The sequence below is a fragment of the Pseudorasbora parva genome, chromosome 2 (genome assembly GCF_024679245.1).
Source record: "Pseudorasbora parva isolate DD20220531a chromosome 2, ASM2467924v1, whole genome shotgun sequence".
Classification (NCBI taxonomy): domain Eukaryota; kingdom Metazoa; phylum Chordata; class Actinopteri; order Cypriniformes; family Gobionidae; genus Pseudorasbora; species Pseudorasbora parva.
In genome coordinates this window covers 8,956,492-8,973,335 of record NC_090173.1, presented here as the reverse complement: position 1 = coordinate 8,973,335, position 16,844 = coordinate 8,956,492, and the positions used below count along the sequence as shown (strand labels likewise).

At 43.7% G+C, this 16,844-nt stretch overlaps 1 protein-coding gene and 1 long non-coding RNA gene across 5 annotated transcripts in view; both read right to left on the bottom strand.

Annotated features, from left to right (window-relative positions):
• Positions 1-1,080: 1,080 nt before the first annotated feature.
• Positions 1,081-16,844, bottom strand: part of LOC137091521 (zinc finger protein Gfi-1-like) — a 39,332-nt gene continuing 23,568 nt past the window's right edge. For all 4 annotated transcript variants that reach the window (XM_067456030.1, XM_067456055.1, XM_067456037.1 and 1 more), the window contains one exon: positions 1,081-1,331. In XM_067456030.1, coding sequence (XP_067312131.1) covers positions 1,132-1,331 — 200 coding nt within the window. In that variant the 3' untranslated portion in view covers positions 1,081-1,131. The remainder of the gene's footprint in view (positions 1,332-16,844) is intronic.
• LOC137091540 (uncharacterized) lies at positions 5,825-15,824 on the bottom strand. The gene is made up of 4 exons (XR_010908099.1): positions 15,769-15,824; positions 15,579-15,698; positions 6,258-6,334; positions 5,825-6,035 (listed from the first exon to the last, which is right to left on the bottom strand). It is a non-coding gene; the product is annotated as an uncharacterized lncRNA (long non-coding RNA).

Below are 16,844 nucleotides of genomic sequence, written 5' to 3'. Positions count from 1 at the left end.
CAGAAAAGGAATAAAAACATCATCACAGTAGTCCATATGAGACATCAGTGGGTTAATTAGAGTCTCTTGAAGCATCGGAAATACATTTTGGTCCAAAAATAACAAAAACTACGACTTTATTCAGCATTGTCTTCTCTTCCGCGTGTGTTTGAACAGTGGGGCCATGGGTAATGTCCTCATATTTCACCCTCTGGTGAAATATGACAACGACAAAGAAGAAGATGTATATTCTTCTTCGTTAGTTTTTATTGGCAGTTGGGATTGGCAAACAAGTTGAGTGATGTGCGATGCATTGCCGACTGCCACACACACGGTAATAGAGCTTTTGTTTCATTTTTTGCCGCTCCAGTCCGAAAGACTGAGAGGAAATGAAGCAACGTTTAAGTATTTATTTATATTTTAACTAAAAGATTCGGGGCTTATGACAAAACATTCGGGGCTTAAGCCCAATTAGCCCCCAAAATATAAACAAAATACTGGAAATCCTACAGTTGATGTTCTCATAGACCTGATGCATTACCGTATTTGTTATTAAACGTCATATCGTGGATATCGGGATCATTCTTGATCATTCGGAAAGTTTGAAGATCTGTGTGACTTTCCTCGGGAATTCTCTCTCTCACACACACACACACACACACACACACACACACACACACACACACACACACACACACACACACACACACACACACTACCCCTAAACCCACCCATCACAGGAAACATTCTGCATTTTTCCTTTCTCATAAAAACTCCTCCTGTGTGATTTATAAGCCTTTTGTAAAGTGGGGCCATAATGTCCTCATATTTCACCCTCTCCTGTAATACCTGTGTCAGACCCATGGCATTATACACATTTGAGTCCTCATATGTCACAAAAACATGCCCACACACACACACACACACACACACACACACACACACACACACACACACACACACACACACACACACACACACACACACACACACACACACAAAACAGCCAATTACAGGTCTTGGAAGTTATAGTAGCCCATGGCATGTGAACTGAAGTATTCAGACACATTTCACAAAGCAACAACGTGTGCAGCCAGTTCGACAGAAGCAAATGTGTTTACAACAACAACAACAACATTAGCTCGATGAACTTCATGTCCCGTGATGCAGCGCGCTGTGGTCCTCCGCGTGCGCCTGCAGGTGGCGCTGTAGGTCCAGTCGCCTCTGGAAGCGGAGCGCGCAGTGCGGGCAGCTGAACGGCTGATAGCTGCTGTGCTTCCGGCTGTGTGTGATCAGATTGGAGCTCTGACTGAACGCTTTACCGCACACCACACACACGTGAGGCTTCTCACCTGAGAGATGACAGTGATCATACACACACACACACACACACACACACACACACACACACACACACACACACACACACAAACACAAATATTAGCTCTCTGCCCTGCTGTCTAGTTTCTAATCGCTAACAACATCACGTCCGTGACATAACGGTCAGGGTATATTCTGGCAAACCGTTTGCCAATCACGTCTAGCAATAGGCAAAGCAAACAGTTGTTCACGCCGTATACGAACACGTGATGGATAACTCGGCAAGCAAATCATTCGTTTACTTTTTCCCAGCGCGATTATTGATGAAGGAATTAAGTATAAGAGAATGAAGCAGCAAGAGGCGGGGTCAACAGTTAATCATTTCAAAGTTAAAGTTCCTGCAAATTAGGTTTTAAATAAACGTGTAATAGCTCTATTAAAATGATAGAAGTTTGTTTTAATCCAAATTTAACACTTGAGTGAAAGATAAACTGCCCTCTACTTTAACAATGACTAGAATATTCCATCAAAATATCGAAAGCATCCAATGGCATATCGTCGATGTTATGTCTTAATATAAAATAAATAAATAAACTAAATAAATAAATAGACTACCTGACTGTACTGGAGGCAAATAATACACATTCAGTTTACATGTTTTTCTTGTTATTTCATTGAAACTTTTTCATATACACTTCATAAAGCCTACATACTTTCATATACATTAACACTTTTTCTTTATTTAGTTATCATAACACATAGAAAAGCTCCTAATTATTAATAAATACATTTTTAAAAGCAATGCAAACATGCATACATTTAACTAATAATATATATATTTTTAAATCCTGTTGATTTTTTATTTATTTTAGTCCATAGCTATTTGAAATAACCATAAACATTATTTCAGTCTAACTTCTGTATCCAAATAAGATCATTTTAAATCACAGATATGTAGTGATGTTATGATGTGCATATGTGCATGTTCATGTCTCATTTTTTCGATGCATTATTTAGGCTGTGTTAATGAGCGCTGTAAAGTGTAAACTAGGCCTTATCTATCTATCTATCTATCTATCTATCTATCTATCTATCTATCTATCTATCTATCTATCTATCTATCTATCTATCTATCTATCTATCTATCTATCCATCCATCCATCCATCCATCCATCCATCCATCCATCCATCCATCCATCCATCCATCCATCCATCCATCCATCTATCTATCTATCTCTCACATCACACATTTTTCTCTTGACCATAGATGGCACAAAATCTCATATCATTTAAAGGTACAGTGTGTAGTGTTTATGAGGCTTTATTGACAGAAATACAATATAATATACATAACTAAGTTATTAACTTAGAATGAGCCATTTCTGTACATCACAGATCCCCTAACAGTGAGGTTGGCATTTTGTGCCACCGTGTTTCTAGTAGCCCTAAACGAACAAACTGCTCTACAGAATGCTAGTCACTCTGCTGTCTCAGGGGATGACATCTTTGTCCTGTGTTGGACACCGTAGCTTCTCTATTGCTGTGTTCCAGTCAAGCGGCAGCCTCCCGTGGTCTCTTTTGCCACTAGAGGCAGGCTCCAGAAGGAGCAGAATCTCATTGAGCCCCATGTTAAAATTCCAAACTTTACAGCGGAAAAAAAAAAAACATGTTTACAGCTTGGTACAAATTGTGGTTTTGGTCTATACAGCTAATTTTGCCCTTAATGACAACTGTGAGAGGGGTGATTTTTTTTATAACTCGAAAGGGTTAGTTCACCCAAAAATGAAATGTATGTCATTAACTCCTCTCCCTAATGTCGTTCCACACCCGTAAGACCTCCGTTCATCTTCAGAACACAGTTTAAGATATTTTATATTTAGTCCGAGAGCGTTTATAAGTGTATCCACACTATACTGTCCATGTCCAGAAAGGGAATAAAAACATCATCACAGTAGTCCATATGAGACATCAGTGGGTTAATTAGAGTCTCTTGAAGCATCAGAAATACATTTGGGTCCAAAAATAACAAACAATATGACTTTATTCAGCATTGTCTTCTCTTCTGCATTTGTTTTCAAACCTCAAATAAAGATTCAAACGGTCATGAATCAGCTTATTGAGTCATGATTCGGATCGCCAATGTCACGTGATTTCAACAGTTTGGCAGTTTGACACGCGATCCGAATCATGATGAATGGACCAAAATGTATTTTCGATGCTTCAAGAGATTCTAATTAAAGGGATAGTTCACTTTGAAATTAAATTTTATTATTATTTAAATTTTAGATGTAGCAGTATTTGTTTCCCCAGTAGTTTCGATTTTGATAATTTTAGGTCAAACCGTTTTTGTCTGTGCTTCACATAATGCAGGTCTATGGTCACCACCTCAAAGAGCATACACGGAGAAGTCCAAATTAAACAATCCCCCATCGCAAGTACACTCTAAACAAAAATGGTGCTATATAGCACTAAAAATGGTTCTTTGGCTCGTAATCATAGGGGAACCTTTTTCAGTGCTATATAGCACCTATCTTTAAAGGTGCTATATAGCACCTTTGTCAAATGGTGCTATATAGAACCATTAGGGGTGCCATATAGCACCAGGAGTGGTTCTTTTGGTTCATAATCAGAAGAACCTTTTTCGGTGCTATATAGCACCTATTCATCAAGTAGCTTTCTAGCACATTTGTCAAATTAGAGGTGCCATATATTGTTTTTTTTATATATATAGTTTTTTTTAGATAGTAGGGTCCATTATCATGTCAGATACGCTTCTGATGTCAATAAGCTTCTTAATTACAACTTTTACTTAAAAGGTAAATGATAATTCTTACCAAATTGTGGTTTTAAAGATTTAAAATACTGTATTAAATGCTTTCTGAGAAACAAAGTAAATTACACTTTCAAAACCATTTAATTGATTAATCTTAGTAGCAAATAAAATCAGTGCTGACAAGTCAGGGACTATACATAAACATTACAATATACCTACACACATAAAAAATGCAACACACTTGAAATATGTACATTTTTGAAAAAGAGACCTGTTTTGTTTTTTACAAACATGTTTTATTTGGAAAATTTTGAGAGTTTGTAACAGATTAATGAGTGAGTGGAATTGCTCAAAAACTTTAATACAATCACATGCAAACTGAAAAAAATAAATACAAAACTGGAACACTGGAAGAAAGCGAGAGAGAATATAGAACCCTAAGGCCGGAGACACACTGCAAGCGTGGCGTTTCTGCTGCATGTCAGCCGCGGGGCGGCTGCCTGGCGTTTTCTCTGTCTTTGCACACTAGAAGCGTGTCTGACGCGGCGCTGCTGCTGCTGGGAAGCCCTATTCTTCAGGTTAAATATAAATATATTGCCTATTGATACAGCAAAGACAACGTCAGAAGTAGCCTATTGACCATACATATGGTATTGACGGCAAAATAGGCTACAGAATATTTCGTTCTGTATTGACAGGTTTAATATTTCAAAATCGATAATTATGTTGTTTTTTATTAGTACAAGTAGGCCTATATCTGCATTTATGTTAACCTAAAGACTTTCAAACATGAAAATGTCATTTATTAATATGTATTCGTGTCAAAATGGCATATAAACATCTTTTCCTATGCTATTTTGCCTAGAAACGCTTCCAACACGCTCGCATGTCGCGTGAAAAATAGACGTCTTTTCTATTTGAAGCATGCACGCGTTTTCCGTTTTCCGCGCGGCTCGGCTGACGCAGGCAGTATGCAAGCGCTAACCGGTTAACACGGGAGCCGAAATAAAAACGGACACGCCACGCAGCCGAGACGCTCACGGCACGCTTGCAGTGTGTCCCCGGCCTAAAGTCTACTCAAAGACAGTAGTTGTACACCCTTCTACAGGTATTATAGACCTCTTATGATTACTTTTCACCATTTGAATTCATTCTACATACAGATGTATGATACATACACTCATGCATTCATATTAACTAATTTCTAATAGCTTATTATATACAATAAAACTGCTTATACAACCATTTGCAATCAGAGTTAAAGGGTTAGTTCACCGAAAAATGAAAATTCTGTCATTAATTACTTACCCTAATGTTGTTCGTTTCCCAGTCTTCACCTGTCCAATTTTGGTGAGCTTGTGCAAATTGTACCCTCTTTTTCCTATTTGTAGTGGAAATGGGTGGTACCCGGTGGGGTCTTCTGCTGTTGTAGCCCATCCGCCTCAAGGTTGTGCGTGTTGTGGCTTCACAAATGCTTTGCGGCATACCTTATTTGTAACAAGTGGCTTTTTCAGTCAAAGTTGCTCTTCTATCAGCTTGAATCAATTTTTGGGTGAACTAACCCTTTAAGCTTTCAAGCCATTTGCAAGTCCTTCAGGATTTTAAAAACAATCATATACTGGAACTAAAACTGGAAAAAAGAGAGAATATATCACTTAAATCTTGTCACAGATTGAACTGTACACATCTTTTATGGTGACAGGAAGTCCGGCTCCATCCTTTTATTTTAAAACTACAGTCAAAAAAGGTCAGTGTATTTTTGATTCCTGTAGAATACTGGACTCCAAACACAACACACAAGAGTAGGCCCCAGTGCCATTGAGATCTCCTCACTCTCCTCAGTGATTACCTGGCCATCCAAAGTGAGTAAAATGTGGTCATACTGCAGGGGATGACCCTCCCTGCAGCCTTTAAGCACCATTTTAGGTGCTAGGATGTCAGAAGGGCTGGTCTGAGCATGGCCCTGGAGGAGAGGAAATAATAGCATTAACCATCTTCTCATATTTATTTCTATATTGAATGTAATTGTCTCTTCAATTTAACAAGATAGTTTGAAGAGACCAACAAACAAAAAAACAAATGTTTGAATTAAAATAATTTGCATAATAAAATGCGAGTGTAAGTAATAAGGGTAGTGCTTTGATTAGATTGTGCTTTACACACTAGTAAACTGTTCAAGGCTCACCTCAACTTCAAACAGCAACCTCGGGTCATCCTTCAACAGTGCAGGCAAGAGCAAAATAGCTGGTTCCAACTGTAGGCCTTTAAACAAAATAACATCATTAGAATAACATAACATGGGGGATGCTTTTAGCCAATACTTTTTTGTTTGTTTTAACCTTCATTACTGTTTAATGCCCAAGGTATATTTTGTTTTTTATATGTACGCTTAGGCGAACGCACAGCCATTCAAAGTATACTTAATTTGACTAGTACAAATACACAGGCATTCATCACATGCACATTGGGACAAGTTGCAATACCCCTCTTTGCCTGCAGGGAACAAAGGAGGACAGACATGGGAGGTAAGTGAAACAAGTCTTTTTTGCAACGATAGGAGAACAAATCGGGAATGCAACACAAGCATGGATGAATGTCAGGTGACACAGTGTTCTCTGTGCAGGTGGTGTGCGATGTAGATGACTGGTTAGTAGGAGAACCAAGCAGACAACACAAGAAAAAGAAGACAGATGACAGGTCAGGAACAAAAGGTAGGTTTCTCAGGTGAGTATAAAAGTATATAATATAATTTTGCACTCTAGTGCAAAACCAGGCCTGGTCTGTGATGCTTCTCTTTGTCGAAACCAGAGAATATGGTGGAGTGGAGAGAGCGCAAGTAGGGTATGCTAATGAGTGATAACGATGGTGATAATGAGGAGTGAGTGTAGATGTGGAACAAGAGGAATGCTGGGGTTGTTTGAGGGCGTCTGCGTCCTGGACTCATTATGGTTCATCAGAGCAGGTTGTCTCAAGGATGGTACAGGAAGACCGGTTGATTTGGAGACCAGGGCGCAGTTGGCAGTTCAGGTGGTTCAGGAAGCCATGGCGGTGCAGGTGGTTCAGGAAGCCATGGCAGTGCAGGGGGTTCTGGAAGATCATGGCGGTGCGATGCAGGTGGTTCAGGAAGCCATGGCAGTGCAGGGGGTTCTGGAAGATCATGGCGGTGCGATGCAGGTGGTTCAGGAAGCCATGGCAGTGCAGGCAGTTCAGGAAGCCATGGCAGTGCAGGTGGTTCAGGAAGATCATGGCGGTGCAGGTGGTTCTGGAAGCCATGGCAGTGCAGGCGGTTCTGGAAGCCATGGCGGTGCAGGTGGTTCAGGAAGCCATGGCAGTGCAGGGGGTTCTGGAAGATCATGGCGGGGCAGGCGGTTCAGGAAGTCATGACGGTGAAGGCGGTTCTGGAAGCCATGAAGGTGCAGGCAGTTCGGGATGTCAAGGCAGTGCAGGGGTTGGAGCCGATGTGTGTGTGGCCAAGACACATATGCTAGCTTTATATAGGCACAGAAATGTCCTCTGGGATGAGAGTAAACTCACTAACTAGAGTGGACTCATGGACTAGAGCCACCTCTGGGCTCTTGACGAGGAAGGGACTCGCCTCTGGACAAGAAAGGTAGTTGCTACTGGATCCTAGAAAAGGAAGTGAATTGAAATCATTGGCCATTTTAGGACACAAGTTCAGACGAGAAGTAATTTTAGGAAGGGAGTTCTGACAAGGCACCCATCTTAGGATGAGACTCTGGGGCTGGCTGTAAAGCATACTGGGGAACGACGCTCTCCAGTGAATTTCCAGCTCATGTTTTCTTTTTGTGGTTTGGTCTTCTGTCATGCACAAGGAAGAGGACAGACAAGGGGGATAAGTGAAACAAAAAGTCTTTATTGTAAAGATAGGATAACAAAGTGGGAATGCAACAATGATGCTGGTTTACTGAAGACTTAGCTGGTGGTGATACGTGGTTCTCTGTGCAGGTGGTGTGCGTTGTAGATGACTAGTGATAAGAAGATCCAAGTAGACAACGCAGGAAAAAGAAGACAGATGACAGATCAGGAACAACAGGTAGGTTTATCAGGTGAGTATAATAGGTAAGCACTCCAGTGCAAAACCAGGTAGAGTCTGTTGTGTGTCCTTTTTGAAGAAACCAGACCAAGTGGTAAAGTGAAGAGAGCTGAAGTTTGGTGCACTAATGAGTGATAATGATGGTGATAGCTTGCAAGTGCAACCACTGAACCCAGCGAAGAATGAGGGATAGTGAATTTAGGCCTAGTCCACACGCTCACTGGCATTTTTATAAACGGAGTGTAAGGCCACACCAGCGGAGGGGGTCCTTGCCTGAGTATTGACTGTGTACCGCTCCCTTTGCATCTACTTGCACTTCCCTTTTGAACTGGCCTGACAAGCCAGACCCACATCAAGATGTTGACTCAGACTCACCGTTGACAGGGCTCAATCCAAGGGGCGTGATAAACGGTTGTCTTTCAAATTCCCTCTGCACGCAATAGGATAGTGCTACAACCAACCAGAGCAACGTGAAGTGGAACTAGTTGATAGATTAAACATTTGCCGTATCTGGTCGGTAAAACTCTGAACACATCTTCCCTTTCTAAAGGATGATTTCAGTGCCGTTCTTTGTTCTTTTCTCAAAGAAAAGCTTAACTCCAAATCTTCCAGAGTCGCGGCCAAAGCCGATTTGAAAGACCGCCGTTCGCCAGCTTCTTTGTTTACAAGTTGCATGCGGAACCTACACAAGACCGCAAATCTGCTGGAGTGCCGTCATTATGTTAAGCCCGCCCACCAACTTTAAACACAATGTGATTGGCCTGACCAGAGTTTATTTTTTCCAGTTCACAATTTTATGAGTTAATAGACCACACTCGCTGCAAATTAGATTTGCTGCTGCAAGGGTGCGTCTACTTCAAGGCTACTGTTAAACAGCATTTAGGAAGAAACTGTGTGTTTGCACATTGCGATTGCCAGTTCATCTGGTATTGCCAGTCTATCTGCCTTAACTGTCTGTACCCATTTAAAATGATAGGCAACCACTGCATTTTAATCCCAATCCCAACAAAGATGTTAAAATTAGGTTGTATAATTTTTCTCTTTTGAAGCAAAAACAGAATGTTCAGACTTTAGCTTTGAGAAATGATGCTACATAAAACTTCATAACAGGTCCAGAAAAGAAACTGCATGTTAATTTTCAAGTCAATCCGGGGTGAGTTTCCCCATCGTTAGCCAACTATGGTCGCAAGTTCCGTTGTTACCGACATCGTTCATTGGAACGATGGTGTCGGAAAACACCAAATCGTTGAACTTTCGCAAACTGCATCGTAAACTTGTGTTGTTGGAACGACAGCTCTAGACCTTTGGTTAGAAGCATAGTTTCTTGTTTGCATGACGTGGACTTAAAAGGATACTTTACCGCTTTTTTCACATTAAACTATGTTATTCCCTTAACTAAGACGAGTTGACGCATACCTCTCTCGTCGGAGTGCGTGCACTTAATCTCTCTGACTCGCGCTGACGATCTGATAGCATTTAGCTTAGCCCACTAAGCCCAGTTCATTCACTATGGTACCAAACAGAGATCAAGTTAGAAGCCACCAAACACCTCCACGGTTTCCCTATTTAAATACAGTTACACGAATAGCTGAACGATCAAGTATGGTGACACAAAATAAAATGTGGTGCTTTTCTAAGCCGATTAAAAAGGAGAACTATAATGTATGGCGGAATAGCACTAAGTACTCAGCGCAGTAAAAAGTCCCAGGTCAAACATCCTACCTTTCATCTCCCCCTCCCCCCATTGCCAGAAATGAGAGGGAGAGGGGGTGATGTGAGGGACAATGTTTCAGCCGGGACTTTTTTCGAATACATACAAATGTCCTTTATGTATTATGTATATGTATAAGGCCATATTGTCACGGTTGGTAAATCCGCTGTCTCATTCTAGTCTTGTGTGTGTGTATGTGGTGCAGGTGTATGTTGTGTGGGTGTGTCTCGTTACGTTGTTTGTTCTGAGGGGCGTGGTCACTGGTTAGCCTGATCAGCGGCAGCTGTTCATGATCATCACAGCCTACTTAATGTCTTCTCTCCCTCTCCATGTTGTCAGATCGTTGTTTGAGTTCCCCGTGTCGCGTGCCTGTTCCATGTTCCTCGTGTTTCCTGTGCACCGGACTCTGGACTCTTCTATTGTCGATCTCACCAACTCACCACGGACTTATCCTCACTTTGCACACAGTCATCAGGATCCCATCTCAGTCCCTGCGTCACGATCTCCTGCTGTCTGTGTTCCCGCTCTACGGCTTCATCACAGAAGGATCTGTGCAACGATCTTCCATCACTTTACTGAGTATCTGTTCATTAAACATTGTCTTTTGCATTGCAATTGCTTCCGTCCTGTTTATCATTACAGAACGATCTGACCCATCATGGAAGCAGCAAGTGCATCTGCCTTGAAGGATTTCGTGGAGCATAGCATTGCCAGGATGGATCAGCAGCAGGAGAGCATTTCTTCCACCGGACGCGCTGTCCAAGCGCTCGTGACGCAGGTGTCCGGGCTCACCCAGCAGATCCAACGCCTGAGCGCTCCCACTGTGCCACCCACACCGGCCGTTTCCCCCGTCAGACCAGAGAGGAGCCATCATCCTGAACCACGCCTACCCGTTCCTGAGAGTTACTCTGGTGAGCCTGAGTTTTGTAGAGCGTTTCTAACCAAATGTTCTATGAATTTTTCGCTACAGCCTATGACATTCGAGAGAGAGGAGTCTAAAGTGGCATTCGTCCTGACTTTACTTAAGGGTAAAGCGGCTCTGTGGGGAACGGCGGTGTGGGAGAATAAGGAACCATGCTGCGCCTCGTTCCATGCACTAGCCGCCGAAATGAAGAGAGTGTTCGACCGGAAGGTAGCGGGCAAAGAAGCGGCGAGAAGACTCGCCGACCTTAAACAGGGAAGCTCCTCAGTGGCCGACTACTCTATCGAGTTTCGCACTCTGGCGGCTGAGTGCAAATGGAACGAGGAGGCACAGTGGGATATGTTCCTGCATGGGCTGGCCGACTGTGTTCAACAAGAGATTTACATGCTGGATCTGCCTCCTCAACTCAACGACCTCATCGATCTGGCACTGCGGGTGGACGCTCGCATTAGCCGACTGGGCCGACACGTTCAATCGACCCACGACCACGGAGGCGCCAGAGGTTGCGGCAGCTTGGAGGAGAACACGGTCGGTCCCATCGATCACGAGCCCATGCAGGTAGGGAGAGCCCGGCTTTCCCGGGAGGAGAGAGAGAGGCGGCGGTCCCAAGGACTATGTTTGTACTGTGCAGGCCGGGGACATTTTCTACACTCATGCCCGGTAAAAGATCAAGCCCGGTAGTAAAGTTGAGGCTACTATCGGGTGGGATCTCCGCCGGGAAGACCTCACCATCCACTCTCCTTCCGGTAAGACTGAGATGGGGGAACAACAAGACTCACGACGCACGGGCACTGGTGGATTCCGGAGCTGAGGGCAACTTTTTGGACATTCGACTGGCGCACAAGTTACATCTTCCCATCTCATCTCTTCCTCACCAGATCTCGGTCAGTGCACTCAACGGACAACCACTTCCCAACATCTCCCTTTCCACTGGACCCATAACCCTCATCACCTCTGGCAACCATACTGAGACCATCTCCTTCCTCCTCATGCACTCACCCGTCGCACCCATTGTGTTAGGACACCCCTGGCTGGTTAAGCACAATCCCCGGGTGGACTGGGGCTCCGATTCTGTGTCCATGTGGAGCGAGTCCTGCCATGGCTCTTGTCTTGTCTCTGCTTGTTCTTCTGTTTCTGTTTCTGTGTTTCAGGAGAAGGCGACGGATTTGTCAAACGTGCCCGCAGAGTACCGGGACCTGAAGGAGGTGTTCAGTAAGTCTCGAGCTGCTTCTCTTCCTCCGCATCGTCCCTATGACTGTGCTATAGACTTAGTGCCAGGTAAATCTCCGCCTAAGGGCAAACTTTACTCTCTTTCTGTTCCTGAGAGGGAGGCCATGGAGAAATATATTTCTGATTCTCTAGCGGCCGGGTTCATCCAACCTTCCTCTTCTCCAGCGGGGGCGGGGTTCTTTTTTGTGGGTAAGAAGGATGGTTCTCTGCGACCTTGTATTGATTACCGAGAGCTGAACAACATCACGGTAAAGAATACATATCCTTTGCCGCTGATGTCTTCAGCTTTTGAGAGGTTACAGGGAGCATCCATATTCACAAAATTGGATTTACGCAATGCATATCATTTGGTTCGCATCAGGAAGGGGGATGAATGGAAGACCGCTTTTAACACCCCCAGGGGGCACTTTGAATACTTGGTCATGCCTTTCGGCCTTTCCAACTCCCCAGCGGTCTTCCAGGCACTCGTCAATGACGTGTTGAGAGACATGGTTGACCAGTTCATATATGTTTACCTGGATGACATATTGATTTTTTCTTCGTCTCTCCAGGAACATGTGCAACATGTCAGACAAGTGCTTCAGAGGCTGTTACAGAATGGGCTTTTTGTCAAGGCGGAGAAATGCGATTTTCATGCACAGTCTGTTTCCTTCCTAGGTTACATCGTCTCTTCCGAGGGAGTGCGCATGGACCCTGACAAAGTGAAGGCTGTGATAGATTGGCCAAGTCCAGATTCCCGTAAGGCCCTACAGCGGTTTCTGGGATTCGCCAACTTCTATCGGCGTTTCATTCGCAACTTCAGCCAACTAGCCGCACCTCTGACTGCCTTGACCTCCCCCAGAACGACGTTCAGGTGGTCGAATACAGCTGAGGCTGTATTCTCCAACCTCAAAGGCCGCTTCGTTTCGGCTCCCATCTTAGTCGCCCCTGATCCCACACGTCAGTTCGTGGTGGAGGTCGACGCGTCAGAGGTGGGGGTAGGTGCAGTTCTCTCCCAGCGCGCTTCCTCGGATGACAAGATGCACCCCTGCGCGTTTTTTTCCCATCGTTTATCACCCGCCGAACGTAACTATGACATTGGTAACAGAGAGTTGTTGGCCGTCAAATTAGCGTTGGAGGAGTGGCGTCATTGGTTAGAAGGGTCGGGGGTACCTTTTATCGTCTGGACCGATCATAAGAACCTTGAATATATTAGATCTGCCAAAAGACTCAACTCCAGGCAGGCTCGGTGGGCACTTTTTTTCGGACGTTTTGACTTTACTCTCTCGTACCGCCCGGGTTCCAAGAACATCAAACCCGATGCTTTATCTCGTATTTTTGATCCATCCGAGCGCCCGGTTACTCCCGAGTGTATTTTACCGGAGAAAGTAGTTATCTCCACACTCGTATGGGAGGTCGAATCGAGGGTCAAGACGGCCCTAGAAGGGGTAACGCCTCCGCCCGGTTGCCCACCGAATCGTTTGTTTGTTCCGGAGGGGTTACGGTCCGACGTTATCCGATGGGGTCATTGCTCCAACGTGGCCTGTCATCCAGGGATAAGTCGCACTAAGCACTTAGTAAAGCAACGGTTTTGGTGGCCATTAATGGCTCGCGATGTCCATGATTTTGTTTTGGCTTGCTCTGTTTGCGCGGTTGGTAAGACGTCTAACCGACCTCCAGATGGGTTACTCCAACCGCTGTCAGTCCCTTCGAGACCCTGGTCCCACATTGCGCTAGATTTTGTCACCGCCCTCCCACCCTCTAAGGGTATGACGGTTGTTTTGACTGTTGTGGACCGATTCTCGAAGGCGGCTCATTTCATCCCCTTGCCCAAATTACCTTCAGCCAAGGAGACAGCGGTCACCGTCATTGATCACGTCTTTCGGTTACATGGCCTCCCGATGGACGTGGTTTCTGACAGAGGTCCCCAGTTTGTGTCCAAATTTTGGACTGAGTTTTGTAGATTATTAGGAGCTACAGTCAGTCTGTCTTCGGGTTACCATCCCCAGACCAACGGTCAGTCTGAGCGAGCCAACCAAGATCTTGAAAGGGTGTTGCGATGTTTGGTTTCCAAGAACCCTTCTTCCTGGAGTCAACAACTTTCTATGGTTGAGTACGCTCATAACTCGTTACCAGTGTCATCTACGGGCCTTTCCCCGTTTAAGTGTAGTTTAGGGTACCAACCACCAATTTTTCCTAGCCTGGAATCCGAGGTCGCGGTCTCCTCCGCTCACGCCTTCGTCCAGAGGTGTCGCCGCACATGGACTAGAGCCCGCGAGACTCTACTCCAAGTGGGGGCGCGCACCAAGGCTAAAGCCGACCGCCACCGGTCTAAGCCACCCGTATACGTCGTGGGTCAAGAAGTGTGGCTTTCTACCAAGAACATTCCACTCCGCTCCGTCTCTAATAAACTTGCTCCCAAATTTATTGGCCCATTCACTGTTACCAAGATCATTAGTCCGGTGACAGTCCGCCTCAACCTTCCTCCGGCGTACAGGAGAATTCATTCCGCCTTTCATGTTTCCAAGATCAAGCCCGTGTTTCATTCACATCTTAATCCGCCTGTCCCGGTTCCCCCACCGCCGCGACTCGTAGATGGGGAACCTACTTATTCGGTACATCGTATTCTGGACTCGAGACGGAGGGGACGCGGATTCCAGTATTTGGTGGATTGGGAGGGTTACGGTCCAGAGGAGAGGAGTTGGGTGCCTGCTCGAGACATACTGGATCACTCCCTTATCGATGATTACCGTCGGCAGGTAGGGTCGTCTGGGAACGCCAGGAGGCGTTCCTAGGGGAGAGGGTACTGTCACGGTTGGTAAATCCGCTGTCTCATTCTAGTCTTGTGTGTGTGTATGTGGTGCAGGTGTATGTTGTGTGGGTGTGTCTCGTTACGTTGTTTGTTCTGAGGGGCGTGGTCACTGGTTAGCCTGATCAGCGGCAGCTGTTCATGATCATCACAGCCTACTTAATGTCTTCTCTCCCTCTCCATGTTGTCAGATCGTTGTTTGAGTTCCCCGTGTCGCGTGCCTGTTCCATGTTCCTCGTGTTTCCTGTGCACCGGACTCTGGACTCTTCTATTGTCGATCTCACCAACTCACCACGGACTTATCCTCACTTTGCACACAGTCATCAGGATCCCATCTCAGTCCCTGCGTCACGATCTCCTGCTGTCTGTGTTCCCGCTCTACGGCTTCATCACAGAAGGATCTGTGCAACGATCTTCCATCACTTTACTGAGTATCTGTTCATTAAACATTGTCTTTTGCATTGCAATTGCTTCCGTCCTGTTTATCATTACACATATTAAATGACCTTTTTTGAAGAGTACGCATGTGCGGACGCGCTCTAGTACGTAAGAAAGAGCCTTTGATTGAATCAGGAAATGAAGCAAAATAACTGAGAAAAATAAGAATTAGGCCTCAGGTGCCATGTCCATAATGTATAGCAAAAGATCTAGCATGAATTCTATCTCAAAATAATTAATTAAAAGCAGTTATTACTCCACCACCTGCGTTACTTCGTTATACGGGAAATGCACTCCAGACCAACAGAACTGTAGGTAGAGCCAATTTCTTGTTTTGTTGAATTATAGCACCACCCTTATTACCTTTTTTTAGCCTGCCATCTTCACAGTCGTCAATCTTTCGCCTGAACTTGTCCTTAAGGGGACTCCGTGAAACTTGAAGGTCTCTGTGCCATTACAGAGAGCGGTGTAAGAATTTGTTGGCTAAAGTAAAAAAAGACATATTAAAAAATAGTCATACATAAGGAGGCAATCAACACACTACTGTACTTACCATTTTCACCAGTCTGAAACGAGTCTCCTCTGTGCTATGGTTGGACAAAAACATTTTCCACACCATTTTTTCTTTGAGGAGCTCTATGTTTGGTTGAAGCTTCTCTAGATGTCCCCTAATACTTTGTTCATCTTCTCCTGCATCAACCTATAGGGGTATTGAAATTGTTACAAATGTGGGTACAAATACAAAACACACTTACACAGGAATCTATAAAGATTAATAAAATTTGTCTTAGATGAACAGACACCAAAGTTCTGCTGCTACACCAAATGTGAATTGAGAAAGTTTGTTTGACAGCCACCATTTAAATGTTTATACTTTAAAAAACAAATTTGAGTAGAAATATGTCATTTGTTTAGCAAATATTTTAACTTTATTATTATTTAAAAAAATCCTTGTGTAATTTAAGAGTTTGTACAAATCTGTTCAATTTTACCTTCAATATTATAGTAGGCTTCAACTGACTCCTATAGTTTACAGCATCAGTTAAGAGATGTGTATCCTATTCCTTGAGAAAATTTGCCATGCATGTGGCATACCTGTTATGTAGCCAAAAATAATCGATATTGAACCAAGCTGTTCTTGTGACAATTTATTTAATTTAACTCTTAATTTTTTTTAAATGACATAAACTAAATAGTTTTTCAGTTATCACAACTGTTATAACAGAAACACTGGCACTGGTTATTCAATAAACAGATATTACTGTTAACATTACTAAACTCTGCTCAAAAGAAATGTAATTACAAATTGATCCATATCGTGATGTGTATCGTATCGTGACATTGATGATGCACAGCCTTAACTGAAAATGATCTTCAAACCAATTCATTAACAGTTACATGCAAATATTCATGACATGAAATTGGCCAATGTTAATAATTAAGCTAATGATAAATAGCCTAAATTAATAGAGCTGGAACGTTAAAGAATTTGTTGTTTGCTTCCATTCCAGTTACATTTGCATAGAAGTCTTTGACGTAACCTTACACTATGTAATGTTACACCTCTTGCATGTAAGATTAAATACATTATTTGAGCTTTAAACGGTTAACATAAGTATGCTTACATTA